The 21,434-nt window shown below is 51.1% G+C and overlaps 2 protein-coding genes across 2 annotated transcripts; one reads left to right on the top strand and one right to left on the bottom strand.

The window, feature by feature from the left end:
- Positions 1–3,900: 3,900 nt before the first annotated feature.
- Positions 3,901–5,754, bottom strand: UCRPA7_4968 (putative fad binding domain-containing protein; the record flags this gene model as incomplete). Its single annotated transcript, XM_007917514.1, has 1 exon — positions 3,901–5,754. The coding sequence occupies one exon, from the start codon at positions 5,752–5,754 to the stop codon at positions 3,901–3,903; it is 1,854 nt and encodes a 617-aa protein (XP_007915705.1).
- A 9,771-nt stretch (positions 5,755–15,525) lies between these two features.
- UCRPA7_4967 (putative cytochrome p450 protein) lies at positions 15,526–17,171 on the top strand (the record flags this gene model as incomplete). The annotated part of the gene is made up of 3 exons (XM_007917517.1): positions 15,526–15,744; positions 15,798–15,923; positions 15,981–17,171. The coding sequence occupies 3 exons, from the start codon at positions 15,526–15,528 to the stop codon at positions 17,169–17,171; spliced, it is 1,536 nt and encodes a 511-aa protein (XP_007915708.1).
- Between the last annotated feature and the right edge of the window lie 4,263 nt (positions 17,172–21,434).

Genomic DNA, 21,434 nt, shown 5'->3' with positions numbered 1-21,434 from the left:
ATGAGCGGCGGCCCTTGATGTTCTCAAGAACAGCGTTGGCGGAGACGGTAGACATCTTGGCGGTGGTCTGTGGTGTGATTGTGGGGGTTGGTGTCGTTTTGCGAGTAGAGTGAGGACGCAGGTTCGAAGCGGTGATGCTAACGAGACGGCGGCTTGGTGATCCTGAGATGGACACGGGTTTGAGTGTGCGTAGGGTCTTGGAGAGAGACTTGACTCCGTTCATATGGGTTGATTGACTGGTGATACTGGTGGGATGGAGGGGCAAGCCGGGGAAGGGTGATCCAATTTATATCTTCCGGACAGGAGACGGGAGCTCGAAGTGGCCACGCCCGAGAAAGGGCCATTGCAAGCAGCATGTTGGAGGGCCCCGTCTATCTCCCTGAGCAAAACCCACCTAAACGTTACTCTAGAAGACCAAACCTGGCGGGCACCATAGTATGCTCTTGACGTAATGGGCCAATCCGGGACAGCAAAAGGGACCCAGGCAGGCAGTGGAGGTAGGCCGGGAGACGGGAGAAGTCTCCATTGCGTGCGCGTGTACTATGCAGTAGGAGCGGAGCCGTGGGTTTGCTGCTACTACCCGCTATCGAGGGCAAAGTTGCTTAACGAAGCATTCAATAAGCAAAGCAGTCGAGGCCGCGCCTAACTGGGACCAGATGACAAACCCAGTTTCTGGCAGCAAAAACTGCTTTGGGGCCTGAGGGGGCTTAGGGGGCTTCTGGCTACGGTTCCGTGATGGGTCCCTGACAGGGATGCATCTGCCTCGGGGCCAGCTTAGCGTCATGGATCGCAAGACAGTGGCAGTGTGGCGCATATGCCCGGGTAGAATTTGCATACCTCCAGGGGGGATTTGGAAGACTGCTGGTAGGTACATGAAGCTGTACATCAATTTACATGCCTAGTACAAGCCCGTTCGCTCAATCATCTCCATACGCAGTAGTCCATACACAACTCAATTACAGTGCTGACCCTACCATGTAGGATCATAGCACGCATGCCTGGTAGAAGGATTCTCTATTCCTTCCGGATGCAGCTGAGGGCTGTGAGCTTTCCAGCGATAGAGTTGGAGGATTGACCAATGGCCAATGCCTGTGCGATAATGACTCGGTCGTCGGTGTGGAATTACTCGGATCGCACCCACGCGCAAGTCACGTAACTCAGATGGTCCATTGGAAATTGCCATGTAAACATATCTTAATCAAGGTGGGCCATGGCGTTGAAGATGTTACTCGAGAAGGCATACTCGTTGATTAACTGTGGTTGACGATGCTGTTTCTCGAATCTTCTGTTCCCAGTTCCAGTTGACGATAACGGCCTCAGCTCAGGGCGGGGCGGGGCGGGAGGGGCAAGAGTTGTCGCAATTTGTGAATAGCCACCGGAGAGAGAGAGAAGCTCGCAACCCCTGGCCGGAGAAGCATTCTACTCGACTCTACTCTAGAATCTCTCCTCGTATACTGTAGTATAGAGAGAAACAAGTAGAATCACGATCAAGGCCCCACGCATCAGTTTGTTCCCAGAGACTGTAGCCCAATGAATGTACTGCACACGACCATTCCTCTTTGAGCTGCCGCGCGGGAGGCCCACAGCCAATCCACAAGCGCTTCAGCATCTCTGGTGTGATATGGATCTGCTCCCAGGGGGCCTGCCATGTGCCTTGGTGCCCTGTGGCTGTCGTCAGAACCTTAATTTTCAGTGCTCGAGCTGCCGGCTTCGACTGCCGAGGTCTTTTTCGAATGGCGCTGACAAGAGAGGTCTTAGAAATTCAGCCCCCAAAGCCGACTTCTGCAATGAGGCTCAACGAGCGCCGAGAACTATAACAATTTTGTTTCAGCCACACGTATAGTCTGACAATGGCAGATGGATAGACCAACAGAGTACAGCATTTGGTGACGGTGTCAACAGTATACTTAGAGCTGCGACGTTTTGGTTTCACTCTGCTGGAGTTGACGCTGCATCGCAGGAGGTGAGGAGTTGCTAATTGCGGCGACCCACACTGGCGTCCCAGACTGCTTCATGCAACCGGATATCAGCCGGTCACAAAATATCTCTCGTATGTGCGTGCCCCATGTTGAGAAACTCGTAAACAGCAGGATTCGCTATCGTCAGCGCAGGAGAAGACAATGATTACTGAAGATCTCGCGAATGGTTACTTCATCACTGTTCTTGCACTGCTCCTGGCTGACGAATCCGATGTTGGTTTTTCTCTGGGTGTAATCCTTAGGAACCAACCCCAGGCCTGTCACTAGGTACCTATCGGAGTTTACCTGTGGCAACGAGGGGCACCGCGTAACCCAGCCCTGGACCTCGAGGTCGTGTGTGCCCCCCCTGATTGCGATAGGCCTTTAGATTAGCGCTGTTCCCCCTCCTTCTTGGCCTGCTACCCGACCTAGGGGGTTCTAGAAAGCCCTACTGCAGCTGCTGCAGCTGCTGCCGTCTGTTGATTCTGTTTAGTTGTTCGTGCCAGGATGCGCATCCCAACCCCGAACAAATGCAGCTGAGAGAGCACTTCGAGGTAAAGAATAACGCCAATTGCTTCAAATTCAAACATGCAAAGATATGTCTCAATCCAGCAGAGACGCTCCGAAATCCTCGTCATACTGCTTTCAAAATCTGAAAAGCATCATGCTCGTCCAGGATCTTTCCTCGCGGTGCTGACAAGACCCATGATAACTTGCTTCGTAATGTCGAGGCCACTGCCACCGCTCGAATAGACCCGTATACCCGTATATCCGACCTGTTGCGGTGTCATGGACTCCCCCATCTCGAGATGATCTTCCGCGGCGACACTCAGTCCCGATCTGATTGATTGAAGCCCCGAGCAGTGGAGACAGGCACAGCAGAAGATGCAAGGCTTGGGCCATGGTCCCAGGCGCCCCGCGCGGTTCCTCTCAGGTGGTTTCTATTGTGAACCGTGAGTCTTGATTGTAAGCAATATGATGACTTGTTAAACGGGTGGGGTTGAGTGTCTATGGGTGTTGAAGACAACTCCTACAGTTGAACACAGTAACGAAGTCTAGTCTAGTCTAGCCCAACGTTGTCCTGAACCTTGTTACCCGAGTGAGTGCTTGGTTGGTCTGAGTAGAGTTGACGCCAAAGCCTCGACACTGTGAGGAGAATTGGCCCATTGCACGTATAGCTGACCTTTCCATCGAGACGCAGAACTTCTCAACGCGCGCCGCAAAGTCGAAGAAGCATGCGAGTCCCACAGAGCGCAGGGTCGCCTTAATCGCCACCACAGCTTGCGACACAATTGTAGCATCCTAGCCTCAGCCCCCCAAGCCTCACCTCGGACCTCCGAGCTTCCTTCCGACCACAGACTTCACATTTAAAAAGGGAAAACGTCACACATAGAATCAATGCATGCCATATCAATGTTTCATGTCCCTCTGTTCTTAGGACTGTATATACTAGCTATCGCTCAAGCTATTTACGATCTGCTACACGGAGAATAATGCGGGGATCCCTTTCTTTCCTTGAAGGGCCCAGTTCTGAAAAGCGATTGCAAAGTTGCCTCCCTGAAAAAGAAAAACATCAAAACGCCAGTTGGGAACCTGACCTGTAAGTAGGTCCCTCTCAATGGGGGGGCTCTCTTTTTCTAAACCGAGACCATGCAATTTTTTGTTTTTCCCTTGCCCTTGCTGTTTTCATGACGATGGGGTTGGGAATGATGGGATGCATGAAAAGCCTTGTTGTTTTTGTTTTCAAAGCTGCTCCTCCCTTTCACTTATAGAAAGGACTTCCTGATGCTTGCGCCGACACGATCTAGTGTGCGTGGTATAAATAAGGTAATATGAACGGGAAAAGGCCTGCCTGCCCAAGTGGATGATGTGCGTTTCAGGGCTACCGCGGGTCGAGATCAATCGTCTCACAAGACGTGGGGGGGGTTGAATGTGCAAGACATTACCACGTCTCGGCGGTGTACTGGCCAACTTCCTTCTTGAGCTGCCAGAACTTCTTCGCCTCCTCTCGCCCCAGGTTGCCCTTCTCCATGGCCACCTCGACGAGAGCCTCCTCGACGCCCTCGCCCATGCCCTTGGTACTGCCGCAGACGAAGACCCTACCGTCGACCGAGTTGATGATGTACCACACGAGGTCCGCCTGGTGCTTGACCTCCTCCTGGACGTAGCGGCCCTCGCCGCGCCGGCTCTGCACGACCCGCTTGACCTCGTCCTCGTGGACGCCCCACTCGCCGCTGTACAGCTCGTCGACCAGGGAGTCGCGGACGCCCTGCAGGACCCAGACCTTGTTGGCGCAGTTGGCCGTCTTGAGGCGGCGCTGGACGAAGCCGCGGAAGGGGGCGATGCCGACACCGGCGCCGATGAGCAGCATGGGGCCGTCGGACACGAATTGCTTGGCGAGGGGGTTGGCCATCAGGCCCTTGAACATGGGGATGTAGATCTGGCGCTCCTTCTCGCCGTTCTTCTGCCTCTCGATGAACTCGAGCGCCTGGCGCTGGAAGAAGCCCGATCCGATGCCGGCGCGCTTTCCGGTTCGCCAGTCGGCTGTCTCGTGAACGGTGACGGCGATCTCGATCAGACGATGCTGCTTGCCGTCGAGAGTCTCATACGACTCGTGGGGGTCGTTGGAGAGGGAGTAGAAGCGCGGCATGACAGGCTGCAGGGCGGAGAGAAGGAGATCCAGGGGAGGCTTGGCGCTGGGGAACGCATGCAGAAGCTGCGAGAGCGTGATGTGGGGTCCGGTTCTGAAGTCGCAGAAGACGCCTTGACCCTCGGCGGCGCAAAGGAAGAACAGCAGCTTCCTCTCGTTCTCGTCGGTCGCATACTCTGCAAGAATGCGAAGCAGATTCTTGGTGGGCGCATACGACTGGATGTCTGAGCACCAGGTCAGCAGGTCTCGGCGAGTGGTGACCAGCTCTCGAGCCTGATCAGCGCCCCAGACAGTTGGCCAGCGGCCCTTGGTTGTGCGCAAAAGGACTGGCTTGTCACGAATGAATCGCGGGATCAGCAGAAGATCCAGGATCTCGTCGACCATAGAAGCCTCGTTCGGGGCAGACACGCCAATAGCGCCGCCGACCTTGAAGTCAATGCCTTCGCCATCTGGGTAGTCTGTGACGTCGAGGTCAAAGTGGAAGGTGCGCTTCTCGGCACCTGGGCGCGTCAATTCTCGAGTATTGTGAATGCGCGCGGGGAAGACATGATATGGAGGGTGGGGTTGGACGAAGGACGGCGGCTGGATCTTGGTGTCGAGGTCTTCGAGCTTGAGCTCCTGGAGGGTGGTCTGCGCCTGCTTGGCGAGGGCCTCCAGGTCTGCGTCGTTCTCTAGGCCGATAGCCGAGTCTGTGGGTGAGGGGATGGTAGAGGGCCGTCGCAGAGGCTGTAGGAAGGCCGTCTGCTCAGGTAGGTCGGGGATGTTGGTCAATTCTGTAGGCACCTCGTCGATCTTGAGGCAAAGTGACTTGAATGCGTCATTGTCGGGAAACTCGACATGCTCGTACTGAATGCCCTCCTTTCTCTTGCCGGCCTTGAGACAGCAGCCTCCGCCACAACACCTCTCGACTAATTGAGCTGTAGATTCTCCAGTGATCCGCTGCACGTCCTCTGCATTTCGAGCGACCAGTCGTGTGGACGCGCGGCGGCGTCGAGGCTCGGCAGCGGGGTCCTCCACATCTTGCTCGTCGGCCGACTCAGAAAAAGTGAGGGAGGGCGCAACAGAGGCAATAGAAGGTGCACGAGGGGTCTGGGGTATGGAATTTGCTGTGTGCTCAGCAAGGAGCTGGGCTATTTGGGCGTGCATCTTGCTGTCGTGGTTGTTGTCGTCGTCCTGGGGAGGTTTGGAGTGGACGAAGTGGGTGGTGGAGGGGGTCGTCGTGGGGATCGAGGTGCGACCGTAGACTTGGGTGTGGGCGAGATGAAGTGGTGATGATGAAGGTGAGGGTGAAGTGATGGGAGTGTTAACAAGCCGCTGGATGCATGACCGAGTCTGTGGTCGAACCAATTTATGCCAAAGATGGGACGAAGGGTGAGCCACTGTCGAGTAAGCTTTTGTCGTCGTTTGTCGTCTGTCGTCGTCGTCTGAAGTAGGTAGGTAGGTGGATTTGGGTATTGTGTGGTGTGAGAGAGCGCACACAATAAGTTTAGGTAAGAATGGCCAAATCAATTACCAAAGGCACAAGCACAAACACAACAACAATGATGATAATGATCAGTGAATGGAATTGGGATCGTGAGAGTTGTGTGTGGGCTTGAAGTGAAGTGAAGTGAAGAGAAGAGAAGCAGGTCGATGAGAGGGGAGTGGAGGGTTGGAAGCCCGGAGAGGCCAGAAGAGGGCTGTGGATGGCTTTTTGGCTGATTGCTTAATTGATTTGACTGGGATGACCTAATGATTGAATGATCGGCTGGGGATGACAGCACAGGCGCAGGGCTACTCCGTTAGGTTGGGCAAAGATGGCATGGGGAGGGGGCCGACTGGGATAGCCTCTGATTGATTGATTGATTGATAGCAGCAAAGCAGGGCTTGGAGGGCGGAGGGCGATGAGCAAAGAATTGCCGTTTATTACCTCAACGAATTCCGGCACGATGCCACTGCACTGTGTACTAAAATGCTGGTCTGGTTATCTGCGACTCCCGAAGCCGGTCGACGCCGACGCCGACTTGCAGGGCAGCCCAGGCCCCAGGGAGATAGCAGGCGAATGCCCCCTTCTACTCTACTATGCAGTAGGTCCTTCCAGGTTGTGGATTGCAGATTGGCCGCCTCTTGCTGGTTGCGTGGCTTTTGGACCGGGACTACGCAGCAGAGCACAGTACTGCATAGTAGGCAGCTTGCGAACCGGATGTCGTGTCCGGGCAGTCGTCTGCTTCTCTCTTCTGGTTCAGTTCTTCAGTAGCGCATTTCCTTGGAAAATGGGCCAACGTGTGGACCCGGGCCAGGGATATCGATGCTATACTAGGTAGGCTTCCTTCTGGGTCCTGGCGAGCCTGGGTCTTGGATCTTCTGGGGCGGGCGAGACATGCATTTCCCACGGCGGCCAAATACGGTACAGTTCGATCAGATAACTCGAGGCTCAAAGAGTCAGGCCCAGCTCCAGTCAGCAATCTGCGCTGGGCACCCCCTGTCCCCTGTCGGCCGCGCGCGCTGAGGTGGGACGCGGCTTTGCACAGCGTCACTCATAATCTCGTCTCACCGCGTCCCGTAGGTACATGTAATCATTTGCTCAGCTCGTTCTTGGCTGAGCCCTCCCCGTGTGTCTTTCGATTTGTTCTCTTATGAGGGCACAGTGTGTTGGGCGACCAAGGTGGCGGCAATTGGCCGGGCCTTTGCACCCAAATGGGGAAGACTAACCCAGGACTCCAGGACTAATTGACTGAATCGCCACCTCACATTGGCCGCCGCGCCCCCTTTACGATGTTACCAGCGGCCAGTTACCGAGCAGCCTTTTTTCTGGGTCGGCTTTCCACTTCTTCATGCAGCACGTCGAAACTCTCCGGCTTGTCTTTCCCCAGATAAACACTCCCTCGGGACAGACAGGAGAAACGCATCAGGCGTCTTCATTTCAATCCTGATCCTCCTCTCCATGCCAGGGCTATCCTGCCTTTCCACCGGTCTAGGGATGAGAAATGGGCCAAGGCGCTCGGGAAGGAGAGGATAAAAATCAGCCCACCTCGTACGGTCCCGGTCCGAGGTTGACCGCTGCTTCGAATGACTTGACTGTCTGATTGACTGACTGACTGAGAGGGAATGCCAGGGAGCTGCGCCCGGCCCAACATTTTCCTTTTTATCTCTCAAGAGTCGGAAGTCTTACGCGGTCAGGAACGCGGACCGGGGGCCTGTGAAACAAGAAACAAAGAGACATCACAGGCAGAAAGAAGCAATCTCGTTACACGAGGCAGTGAGTGGATGCGCTGCGTCTCGGATGCAATCCGCCAATTCCATTAGGAGAGTACAGTAAACCATAGGAAGCAATGGCACAAGCAAAAGCTGCCCCCTAGAATTCAGAAATTCGGCTCGGTTGTTTTCCTCGGTTGGAAACGGCAGGGGTACCGACAGCCGGGTGGCTCGCCCGTGTGGGATGTGGGAAGGGAAGGAAAAAAAAGTCTGTCGTAATCTTATCTAATGATGGCGATCTAATCAATCCCATCACTCCTTTATCAATCTACCGCGCAGCAATGTCCGACATCGGCCCTTCTCCTGGCCTCCTATTCAACAGGCACGGCGGCTGCATTCCCACTGGCTGCTTCGATCTGATAATTTCTCTTGGCAAAACTATGACAGCACCGGGTTATCTCTAAGGTTTCGAACTGTGTCTTTACTGTGTACCTGAGGAGCTCCCAGCAGTTTCAGGCAGGGTCCCCCGGCCGAGGTTCCTTGTGGTTGGGATTTAGGAGTGTTTTGTTGTCGGCCGAGGGGGAGGGAGTCCGACCCTGCTTCTCCCGGACGCGTCCGCCGGCCACGGCGCGAGCCTCCTGCATGATCTCGTAGTCTCAGCCTTTAAGTGGTTTATATGCTCGGGCGAAGGCAGCCGGAGAACCGGCGGTCGTGGGTGCTCGTGACAACTTGCATCTTTGATATTTGTTGTCAATGTCGTGCTCGCAAACCCATGTCGGCCGGAGAGACGCGATGTCATATCCAGCGGTTATCATTGGAAGACATCGCAGTCGACTAGGTCTAAACTGCCGCTACAGAAGGAGGGCCACTGACGTGCATGAAGCCGACGGCTATTCGTCCTTGTCTCCTTACGCTACGGCCAAGTAGTCTGCATGTAAGCCTGGTGAGGAGTCACTCGACCTTCAACCGGCTATCCAGCATTGGATTCGACCTACGCCGCCAGCATCGATTGTTTGCGGCGCAAAAGATCCATGGCCCCTCCACGCACTGCAATTCAAGAGCGCACTGGTCTGAAGTTTGTCTCTTTCTGATCTACCATAGCGGGCTCCTGTGGATCATCAAGCGTAGATAGACTTGATTATGCATCTGAAATCCCTCCCTTGCTAATCGTCACGCTGTATGGGTGACGACCTCCGGAGTTCTATTCGACCATGAGCAGCCTTGTAGGCAATAGGCGAGCCTGGTAGTGCCGCGACCATTAGAGGCAGGAGATAGCAAATCGATGGATAACCTGATATTACCCAGTCTTTTCCATCATATGACGTGTATGTCTCAACCTCTAATTCGGTAGCGAAATCAGAGCATATGTCCCGAATAGCAACCCTATCTTTGCCCACTGCTGCTGCCAGAGGGATGTACTTGATAAGCGAGCGGGGAGAACGGTCAGTGCTATGGCTGTAAGAGAGCTCCGTCCAGCGTCTGCTTCTAAACCTTGCACAGAAGTCCAGGATTTCCATATCTCTGCGAATGGTGCGGCTGACCATCATCGACCGGGTGCTTTCCGGTAAAATCGAAAGAAAGATTTGTGCGATGTGGAATCGAGTATCTTCGTCGACGCTAGGGTGCTCTTCACAAGCGATCAGGGCTTCGAGGAGGCCAGCGCTTTCGATATCCATGAGATATCGGTGTTTTTGCCCAATTACGCTCATTGGTAGTGGATGAAAGCCGTTGAGATCAAGATAATGTCCTGCCCACGGTCTACAGATCTTTTCGAAAAGTCGTACCCGGTCGGAATCTTGTTCAATAAAACGCGGCCCGAGAGCAGTGAGCAGGAGGAGACCAGGTATGTGATTGGCCGGAGATCTTCCATAATCAACGTGATGAACCCCATGGAGAATTAATGCCAGGCATAATGCAGTTGGCATGACAGCATCATCCACAGAGTGAACAAGAGTCTTCCTCGGAGGAAGAGGCGTCACGTCTTCAGCTGGATCGAGCGGCGACAATCGGGGCTTATGAATACCAGATTCATCAAGCCAATTATTCAGATCTGTAAAAATCCGTTGCTTGTCAGGAGCAACGTAGTAGGATGCGATGTCTGCGCTACTGATGTGCGGCGCTTTCAGCGGCCATCGGTATATCCAACGGAGAATTGATTCTGTCCTTGGATTCGGCCCACCAAAGAAGGAATCGTTGGGAAGATCCAGTGGTATCCAATCTGACACCATTCTCTGTATTGCTTGACGTGAGGCATCATCCTCGAAGAGACTATCAGCCGATTTGATATAGCTGAAAATGTCCCGTGCGAGCGGCATTAAAGGTGGAAAAGGGGGATGACGTTTCGCGATAGATTTGTATATGAAAAAATTGCCATCAAGTTGGGTCCAGTGTCGTTTGTTTGAGATAAGATCCAAGCCAGAAAGTCCTCTAATCACAAACTCTTGAGCCGTTTGGTGAACGAACTGAACGTAAGACTCGAGATCAGTCGAAGCTAACTCAATGAGCCCACCGGTTCGGCTTCGGAGCCAGGCGAGTTGTTCTTGTTTCGTTGCCTCGGGTAACCCTACACTGTACGTAGTGGTACATGAGATTGTCGCGCAGTATAGAGTTTCTAGAGTAAGCAGTGAACGGCTGGCAAGAAGGATGCGAAGCGACACAAGTGCTTCGAGGGCATATTCTTTCGGTATTCTCTTTAGAGTGAATTCGTACAGGTTACTCAGTTCATCAGGAAGGCTCGTCAGATATGCCTGAAGATGAGAATATGGAGTGCCGTCAATAATGTTTTGGTAGAGGTAGTCAACGACAAGTCGGACCCAAATAAACACGCCATGGGCCTTACTGGCGATTATTTCTATCCAGTGTTCGACATCTTTCTTGAAGGTTTCTCGCTCTGATATTGCAGATGACAACCGTGACCTGCAGTATAGGTGGATATCTTCCTTTGTGTGATCGTGAATAGCAAAACTAAGGACCCTTTTCTCGTCGCCCAATTGTTTCTGAAAGATAGGCCAGGGCCGGCTTGCCAGGCAGATTTTCAAGATAGGGCCAACCCCTGGATGGAAAATCGAGTTCGAGTAAAATTCTGCGAGCTCCTTCAAAATAGAAATAACCTCATTATTTTCGGACTGGTCTTCATTCTCGTCTAGAGCATCAATAAAGAGAATGAGCCTAGTACGGCTGTGTTCGGGTTGTGAACCTTTCCACCGTTCAAATAGCGAGCCTTTTTGAGCCTGTAAGAAGAGAGGTATAAGCAGAACACATTGTTTCAAGATCTCTGTGCTCCATTCCAGCCTTTTGTTGCGTGATACTCTTAGTAGGTCTGTGTAGATCTCTTTGATTGAAAGGAAGTATTCGGGGAATTGAGTCAAGACTTGGAATGTTATCTCAAGAAGCATCCCATTCAGGCTCTTTTGAACGCGAGACTTTCCTCGAAGATGGAAGAAATACGCCACTGGATCTCCAAATCCATCGGGAAGGAGCTTTAGTGTTCGCGGATCTTGCATGGCAAATCGCATAAGAGTCGATTTGCCGGAACCCGGCTTGCCTGTAATCCAGAAGACTGGACTAAACTCATTCTTGTCATCCTCCAGCCAACGGCAAAAGTCAACTTCGTCGCTGAAAAGCCATTCAAAGCTGTTCTTGTGTTGTTGCGATACTTGTTGTACCCTTGCTCTAGCGCTGGGATCGTCGAGGCTTTCTAGACATTCTGTTGCTATTCAGCCACCATTCTCTTTAGCCCATAAAAACAGCATAGACATTCTTACCCTTATAGCCTTGTAGCAGGAATCCTTGGTTACGACTTATTAGCACCTGTCTTGAGATGTAGCCACTTGACTTACTCTTATCATCCTCCTCAATACCAACAATCCAACGCTTGACTACATTGCTGACCTTCATGAAGCCAGGGTCAGTATTTGATTTGAATTTCGCCATATACCGATGGTTTTCGGGTATCCCTCCCCAGTCCTCATGCCCTATTCTTGCGCATTCAGGCGGGACAATACGCATCCCAAAGATTGCTTTCCGTGTCTCCTTTTCCTCGAAGAAAGAGAACAAATGGATGTTCTTGTATTTCTTCAAAGTCTCGTGGAAGGTGGAACTGATCCTGTCAAGGGTCTCGGAATTTTTTTCAAGGGCACGCAAAAGCTGGGTGTTGGCGCTCTGTCCTGCGAACACCTTGGTAAGAAGAAATGCCATCTTCCCATAGGACGCAACTGCAGAGCCTCGGTGAGGCGTTCCGAGGAAGATGACACCATAAGTCAGTTCTGCAACCTGTTTAGTACGCCTGTTTTCCGTCCCCGAGGATTGGTTCAACGCCTAATTCCTTAGCTTCACTAAAAACATGGTCAAGGGGATGCAGTATGGTCTTACCTCTTTGAGAACAAGACCTCCAAGACTATGCACAATAAATATGAAAGGGATTTTGGTATCATATTTATCGAACAGATCGCATAGGTCGTTCAAGAGATTTCGGCCATGTTGATGGACAGTGTTCAAACCAGCTGCTGACATGAATCGTTCAACATCCGCATCGTACCCAAAGCTATATATCCGGGCATTAGGCACGGCACTTGGTAGGAGGTCTTCTGGCCAGAAGGGCTTCTTTGTGCCTCTAACACCCTCATCTGCCCAGGTCTTCCAAGGGTGTCCAAAGAGGCCATGGATAAAGACGATATTTGCGCTTGGGATTTGCGAATCCTTTCCATATAGAGGTGGAACATAAACCTCATTCATTCCAATCTGATACTTCATCTTGAGACTTTCCGCCATCTTGACGAGCAAGCAAGCATGACGACTCCGTCACAGCCAAAGGCAGCCTTACTAGGTTGCCCGCTAGATATCACACAGTGTTGCAAGGATGCACATTCCTCTAGAACCTTGAGGAAGTCATCAGACTTTGGAAAAAGATAGACCGTAAGTGAGGTCGCCTTGTGAATTTGATAGAGCATTGAGCAGGAGCAAAGTTGGATGAAGTAACGATAGGTGAGGCTGAGGAAGGCGATGCGTGGCTGCCTGAGGGGTTTACTTGCCCGCCACCTGTTTATCTCAATATTCACTGACTCCCTTCGACATCAAGTAGTTATTCCGGACATGACAGAGCACGCAGTATATTCATGTCCCAAATTTGAAGTAAGAAGCAATGCTAATCCATATGTTCTGCATGGGTTACATTTCAAGAGAGTAAACAGATGCTGCTCAGATTCCCGGTCCGAGAGGACTTTTCAGCGGCTGCCACATTTGGCACATGGCGTAGCTGCGACAGTTGAGTTGTGTGACAAACAGCGGATCTCCCAATTGCTTAGATGCTTAAAAGAGATTGTCTAAGTTGAAGCCTGTAAATCGTCATGAGATGTATTGAAGGCGAATTTTCTTTTGTGAGAGAAAGAACAGCCAGTATTTAATTTTGGCCAGGTTGATCACAGCGTTTCCATGCCGCCAGTGATTAAAGTGCTATTCCAGATGACCGCTTCATTGGAGTTTACATGCAGCCCATTAATAGGTGTGGACACCTAAATGCTGGAAGTTAAGCCTTCTCGGCATTCAGATCCAAGCGTTGCTAATCAAGTATTCGGAAAGCTTCAATAGGCCCCAGCCAGTTCTGTGTGGGCGTTACTTAGAAGCACTGAGCTTTGATGGCTGAACTTGCCAATGACCTGCTGTGCCAACAGGGGCTGTCTCGATGTCTCAGAAGCTGGCGGGTCGGTTGGTGCTCTGTTCCAGAAGGTTGTGCTCCGCAACATGCTAACGCCTTGGCGGCCCGGGTATCTTGCATCAGCTCAGGCCCGGTGGAGTGAGCAATGTCATAGAGGGCAAGTTGAAGCTAAGCATAAATTGACAGGCGGTAATTCTTGCCTTCAATCAGTTATCGGCGCTTCTGGAGTGGACGACTCGCATCGATGGGGACGAATGCTGCAGACAGCTTGGCATTCCAACACGGAGGCTAGCAGTTTCCTCTGTGCGTCCTGCAACTTCGTTTGTTTGGGTATTTCTTCCCCGTTCAAGGATTGATTCTTCCGTCCACGCAACCCGCACGCAACTCTTGACTTAACCAGCTGATGAAATGATGCATTGAGCTTGGCAAGCTGTGCTCTAGGCCCGGAATGAATCCAGCAGTCCCAAGGAATTGATGACTAGAATGAGCTTGTTTCTAAGGAAGCAGTGGAGTTGCCGGGTTGCTCTATCCGACGGTTTTCTAAGCTTCTACATGATCTAAATGTGACCGCTGCCCGAATTGCCGAGTGTTCTCAGTTGTATGGCTTCTCTTCAAACCGGCACTGAACGCAACGGCATTCGGGGAAGGCGGTAGATCATTATATTCTAAGCTTTGATCTTCTTAGGAAGACACAACTTAAGTGTTCAAATGCACATAAACTCTAGCCATCGACTAACCCTGCACATGCGAAAACTTGGGATGAAGTGGCTGTAGAGCTGAACAGGTCTCCCGTCGAGAAGCACCCAACTCTTGTGAAAGGCAATTCCGAAGTATAGTAAGCAGTGTCCTGCAGCGCGAGAGACCCATCCTGGCTTTCTCCCTCTTAGTTGTCTGAGATATTGAGGCTGTTTGGAGGTGGCGCTGAAATGCGGCTGCGGGACAGCTGCTCGAAGGGGTGGGCACGGATCCCGTCCCCCTGAGGATCTGTTAGTAAGTGCTAACGTCAGTGCTAGCTTTGCTGATCCCTTTGCTATGGCTTGCTACAGAATGCGGGCAACTCGCTATCAGTCTGACCGTTTCAGGCGGTATAGGAATAACAACCTCCTGAGAATTCTGAGACTGCTGGACAGTGGTGGTCGCAGCCGTGTTTGAAGCGCGGCTGTGGCCGATCCCGACTCCTTAACCCGGCCTTGTTTCAGATCTCCAAGTCACAGCACTTCCGCTCCCAGATTCACTGGAGATCGTCACAAGTGCCAAACCCCCAATAGAAGCCGCCGGCCACTCCCAGCTCCGATCCATGGCAGCTTGCAGGGCGGCCTTGTCTTTGTGCAGCTGCCGGTTGTAGGTCTAGTACCTTGCATCTCGTCATGTCTCGTCTTTGGCTAGCACTGCGATGTCTCCTGCCACACATGGTTTGGCGGCGGCTCTTGCTGTCCCCTGCTACGGGACCGAGAGCAGAGACCGGGTAGTGTAGCAGATAGTTGTTGTCTGGACTCGAGCTCTCTTGTTTCTCAGGACAATACATTCTCTTATCCTCTCCAGCCCGATCCGACTGTCAGCGTTTTAGAGTTGTTTTTCATATCCTCTTTGCCCAATATTGTTTGTGCTTCATTTGATGTTTTCTTTCCTTCTCTCTCTTCTTACGTTTCCTCGAATCAGTTCCACTTCATAGTTGGCCTCAACGATGTACGCGTTGTAGACCGGCTGTAAGAGAACGGAAAAGCAGCTACTTGATCGAGAAAGGCGTTCAAAGCTGGATCATCATATACTTTCCGAGCTTGGTCTTTTCTCTGCTGTCGATCTTGTTCTGCCCCTTCGATGGCAGCTGTTCTCAAGCATTTTCATTCCCAGAATCGCTCGACCGGCCGAGCTTCCTTTGCACCTGTCTTTATCTCTCTAACTGCATCTCGTGGTTCCGCAGGATATCTTTTTGGGGCGACGAAAGTGAAGAATTATCAATTACGTGTCTAGGACAATCGTGCATCATTCAAGAGCAAACCTTTCAGGAAGGACTTGTGTAGGAAGGTATCTACGCCGGATCTCCTCCAATGTCCACCAATTCTTCCGTTCTCTTTGGGAGATACTTCAACATGGATTCAACTATTGAGTTCATCCCGCCCACCGCGCTGGTGGTGCAGAGCAAACATCTCAGCTATTACATCGCTTTCGGTGCTGCGCTATTAGTCGCCTACCTCTTCCAGTCTGTACAGTCAACCAAGTCAAGACAAGTCGAGGCGCCATTTTACAAAGCTTCCAAAATGAAATGGATGTTCGATGCAGAGAACCTTGTTCGCGATAGTTACAACAAGGTAAACATTAGATAAATTAAACTAAGGCTTAATATGCTAATGGGCGGGATCAGTTCTATGACAAAGTATATAAGATCAAAGCAACAGAGGGTGTTCAAGTCTTAATTCCTCCCAAGCTTATTGGCGAATTGAAAGGACTACCTGAAGAAATCCTGAGCGCTCAGGAGGCCGTCAGTGAGGTGAGCTCAACCTGCGATGCTGGCATATACCTTCCGTCGTCTCTAATATAATGATAGGCGTTAATGAGCAAATACACCCATTTCTGTCCCGGCCAAAACGGAGAATTGTTGTCAGCTTTGGTCAGGACAAAACTGACCCAAAATCTCGCCCGCTTGATACCAACGTTGAAAGCCGAGATTGAGTATACAACAGCGACCGAATTTCCCGAATGTGAGGACTGGACGGCCGTGAAGGTGCAACCGTTTGCACTGAGAGCCATTGCGAGAACGAGTGGCAGAGCCTTTGTCGGCCCGTCGATCAACCGCAGCGAACCGTGGATGGACACAAGCATCAACTTCGCCATCCACGTCTTCGTAGCTGTTGTGAAGCTGCAGTTCTTTCCAGCTTGGCTGCGACCAATCGGGCGATTTTTCGTGTCAGACCTCAAGCAAATCCAGAAAGATATCGCCAGAGCACAGGACATCTTACAACCCCAGATCGAGGAGCGTCTTCGGGATATGGAGATCCCTGGATATCAAGGACCTGACGACCTTATTCAGTGGCTCCTAGATACCCTTCCAGAAAAAGGGAGGACCGATTTTAGAGCTCAGACGGAACTGCAGTTGATTCTGAGCGCAGCATCCATACACACAACAAACAACTTACTTGTCGATTGCATTTACGATTTGGCAACAGATCCAGAAATACAAGATGAGTTGCGTCAAGAAGCAATCAACGTTTTAGAAGGTGAAGATAACGGGTGGGCGAGGAAGGACAGCATGGCGAAGCTAAAGAAGATGGACAGTTTCATGAAAGAGGTGCAAAGAATATCAGGCAACGTCACCGGTTTCATCCGCAAGGTCATCCAACCCATCAAGCTGTCCGATGGCACGTACCTACCTCCTGGCACGAAAATCCTGGCTCCCCAGGCCGGGGTTTCCCACGACGAGCGATACTACCCTTCGCCGGACGAGTTTGATCCTTTGCGCTTCTATAAGATGCGTCAGAGATCTGAGGAAGACTGCAACCGGTGGCAGTTCTCGTCGATCAATGACACGAACATGAACTTTGGCGCCGGCAAACATGCTTGCCCAGGACGCTTCTTCGCTGGTAACGAGATCAAGATGATTCTTGCATACTTTCTCATCAACTTTGAGTTCAAGCTCAAGGACGGTGAGGAGCGACCGAAACCTATGATGATCATGATGTCAAAGACTCCGAACCCAAATGGGGAAATCATGTTTAAAAGACGAAGCGTTAAATCATGATGGGCTCTCCCATAGTGTTCATGCTCTAGAGTAGATCACGAACTACGAACAGCATCAGAACGATAGAAAAGAAAAGCTTTTTAGAGCTGGTGTCGGGACTTTGGGGCCTGGAGCTCCCTGGCCTTTTTATAACTGTATATAATCAATGTACATATGATCTTGGAATTAGGGTCGGAAATCTGGGAGGCTAAAGTCCGGACTTCAGTCCACATCAACGACAGAACTTGTCGTTCAAAGGCAGGCATATGCCGCCAATATAACAAAATTTACGTGTTCAGACTTCCCAGTGCCCGTCTTAGTTTGCCTACGGTGGTGGGTCCTGCAGTGACCTGACCTCAATCCCTAGACGTCTTTGTGAGCCATAAGAGATCGGAAACACAAGAGCTATATGCAGCCTTACCAACAAAATCGTAACAACCTAGGATGCCATCAACATTGGTAATAATCGAGTCTTTACACTGAATTAACATGTATACTTGGTAACCGTCTCTTTCCTGAACTCACTTAGATCTAGTGTTGAGCTCACTGGTCCACCGAATGTTCTCGAGCAATTACAGGTCAAGTTGCTGTTCACTTTTGTGCATGAAGCACATGAAAATAGCGCACCACCGCTTTAGACAGGCCGTCAGCAAACAAGGAGATCAAACAGGTTATTGCTGAGGTCGTCTACCTGCCTTGGTTTGCCTGATAGCACGCCTTCTGAATTCGTCACGCAATCATCTATGTCGATGAATGACGCATGCAGAACGCCGTTGTGATCCGGGCAAGAAGCGGCCATGAACTGATTGTATCCTCCAAAACCAAGGATCCAGTCTGCAGAGCAATTGGCGTAGAATCCCTGGGCGGTGATCGAAGCTGAGGCGAAAGCGAAGAAAAAGAGAAGGCTAGACATCGCCGCAAACGCTGATCGTCCCAAAGCTGTGAGTGAACAAGTTGGTCTCATCAAAGTGAGTAGATCTCAGACGGGCTAGAACGTGAACATACAAGCATCCGTTGATTCGGAGTATGAAGTCTCAGATAGGAAAACTACGTAGCTCGGCTGATGCACATTTGGTGACTTGTAGAACATAGCGCACTCAACCCAATGGCCGATCACCTCCACCTCCGTCTTGAGCGCAGGCAGCAAGCAGCATTCGCAGCGCATGACCTGTGCTTTCAATATGCGGATATTGCAGCTGCATAACATAGCGTTCCTGCGTCAATTTGAGGATTTACTGTGGTTGGATGTTCATCCTGGGGTAAATCGGCTAAAGGGGGGAGAGTGTGTTGAAAGGGGGCGATATGACCAAGATCCTGAGTTAGTTTTGCTGAGTAATAATGAGTGCTCGGCGGTATGTGTAGTACTAGCAGAAAATCCCTCGCACCATATCAAGAAATGATTGAGATTTACTTTGTAGTATAGCGGTGTACAGTGAAAATGTAAACACGTTAGCAGCAAGTCACTATTTTGAAGGCTCAATTCATCTGCCAGACGGCCTCTAGGGCGAATAATGAACGTATGCGGCTTCATAGCCACTGCTCTGAGATTCATGATACTATACTTTCAAGCAGCCTGCCTAGATTAATTGAGAATAATATCAATAGCTTCATGATCGTTGTAAGTCGCGACAGCGCTCACTCTACGCAGAGGCGCACTCGTTGGCTTTCATCAAGGATTACGGTTTCTATGACATCACGGCCTCCTGGCTGATGCAGATTCAGGCAAGGGGCAGTCAAAATTATACATGGACCACTCATACTGGTCCTCTTCAATGTTGGGAAAACAAGAGGTTAAGACGGATGCAAACCGTGTAATATGATTGGTCCAAACACGTCCTACCGCAATTTTTGTTTCTGGATATGCGAGTGACTTCGGAGGACGCGTCTGCCATTTGAAATTTGAAAAGAAAAGTTCTCGGCGTCCAAGAGCCGTAACAACATGATGGGCTAGCTGAGCTTTGTAGTAGGATTTAGTATCAGGTATGTGCACTGCGGTGGTTCGATGTTGGCTAGGTGTCTTTGTGGATGCCTTGCAGACAGTTTACTTCACTCTAACTAGGATATCCAGCTGCCTTTATCGCCATCTTGTCGATCTCACTGTATATTACGACCTAAATATTGAGTCTTCGGACCAGCAGAGTGCACGCATTTCAGTGAGGACAGAGATCTAAGTCGGTTTGGTATGACTTCATAACTTCCCTCTAGTTCAGTTGCCTCCAGTTCCTCCATCACTCAGCTACGTCCATTTGAAGTCCGTGCTCCTAGGATTGCTACTTGGAGGATAGCTTAGCGGTCGAGTAGTGGCATACTCTATCGCACCACTGACATGAAGGCGTAGGTACACGGGATGGCAATTTCTCCTAAGATTTCTACCAATCCCTTTTCACAAATAGTCCTGGGCGCTACTTTCAAACACCTAGAGACGGTAGTGTAAGCTTGGATAACATGGTTTAAATAATCTCATTGCCGAACTATAGGCGGCTGATAGAAAATGGACAGATTATCCTTGCTGATACTCTTTTCGAAGAGATAATTAACACAGGTTGGAACTCTTTACTACTACTTAATACTCATCACAAAACATAGGTTGGATAGAAAGTGATCTTCAGTAAACAAATAGACACGCAACTCGAGTGAAGCGACAGTTGCAATGTTGATGGATCATCAATGTAAAGCTTTGCTAGACTGCTCGAGGTAAAAGCTATTTTGGGCCGTCAAAATAATCCACCGAAACGCCTTATGCCATGCAAGGTTTGTTCTGCCCCAGAAAGAAATCATACAGGTACGGGTATTACAGTTCTGTAGCCTCATTCGTCATCGTCCGCGTCCTCTACAGTCGTAGCTGGCGCCTTTCCCTTTGAAGTGCTACCATTAGTGCCCTCATCAGACGCTCCGCCAACCTCGTTGCGTTGCTCGGCTACACTTGAGCCCTCATGAGGCTCCGTTGGCGCGTCGTTCTGCGCAGATGTCGATCGGCTGGAAGGAGCCTGTTGAAGTCCAAATGGCATCCCATTGCCACCACCGAAGAGCTGTGCCGAGCCACCCCAATTGGGCATGATAGGCGTCGGGGCAGCAACTGCTGGAGGTTCTCTTTGTTGAGCTCCCAGTACAGAAGTGCTGTTCTCACCCTGCTGGATGCCAGTTCTGGGCACCTCCTGTTGTACTCCCGAGCCATTAAGACCGGGAGCTGAGTTCGCTTCTGAGCTAATGTTGGTATGAGTTGAGGTTGGGGGTGGAACGGGCGGCGGGCTCTGTTGAGCAAAAGGCTGAAGAATATCTTGCAACTGGACTTGTAGGGAGGCCGGAACAGGAGCCGGAGCAGCCGAGCCAGGAGGCAAGTGTCCGCCGTCAGCATAACGCTGGAGCGGAAGAAGTGACCAACCGGGAGGAATGACGACACCTTCCGGAAGGTCAGGACTGCCCGCTGGGATTGCTGTTGTGTAAGATGCTCCCCCATACCGAGACATAGAAGGGGAACTCAGTCTTTGGGGGAAAGCAAAATTCGGCACCTGTGCCATAGGTGGAATGTGTTGTACTTGTGGTAGAGGTACTTGACCATGCGGTAGAGGAAATACTGGCTGTTGTTGAAGTTGAGGCAGCTGAACTGGTCCTGTTGTGGGTGGTGGAGGCGCAATGCCGGCTGTTGCAGATGGCCCTGGAGTAGGAACAGTTGGAGCGTTCTCTCTGAGAGTCGGAGCCTGAATAGTTGGATTCCCAAGCTGTTGTAACTGCCGGATACGATTTAGCTCGTGGAAGAGGAGGTTGAAAACCTGCAATTCCGACTGTGCGTTTTGCATAGTCCGCATCTCTCGGTGTATGCGTTGTTCGATGTCGATTAATTGCGCTCGAATTGCGTCCATAGAGTTGATCTCTGTGTTTTGCTCCTGTTGAACCTGCGGCGTTTGCGGAGCATGTGGGATATTGACAACATCGCCAACACCCATACGTTGAGCCATTTCCTGCATCTCCTGAGGACCGCCCTGAGCAAAGCCAAGACGAATAGGACCTAAGTTAAACATTCTGATATTGCCACCATTGCCGGCAGGCTGTTGACCTGGTGGAGGTTGTCCATTTGGACCAGCTTGAACACCGGGAGCAGCTCCATTTGCTGGGGCAGCCTGGTTCTGATTCTGACCATTCAATCCAGGTATTCGGAATGCCATCGCATCCCGGTTCCGCGGCGCAGCGGCCCCATCCACGACCACTGAGCTACGGCATGTCGGACAGACCTGCTGTCGCTCCAACCAGCTCTTCAAACAGCCGAAATGTAGTATATGGCCACAG

This window comes from Phaeoacremonium minimum, assembly GCF_000392275.1.
Source record: "Phaeoacremonium minimum UCRPA7 unplaced genomic scaffold PA7_03_scaffold_376, whole genome shotgun sequence".
NCBI classification, from domain to species: domain Eukaryota; kingdom Fungi; phylum Ascomycota; class Sordariomycetes; order Togniniales; family Togniniaceae; genus Phaeoacremonium; species Phaeoacremonium minimum.
Note: the sequence above shows the minus strand (reverse complement) of the source record. Positions and strands in the feature narration are given on the sequence as shown.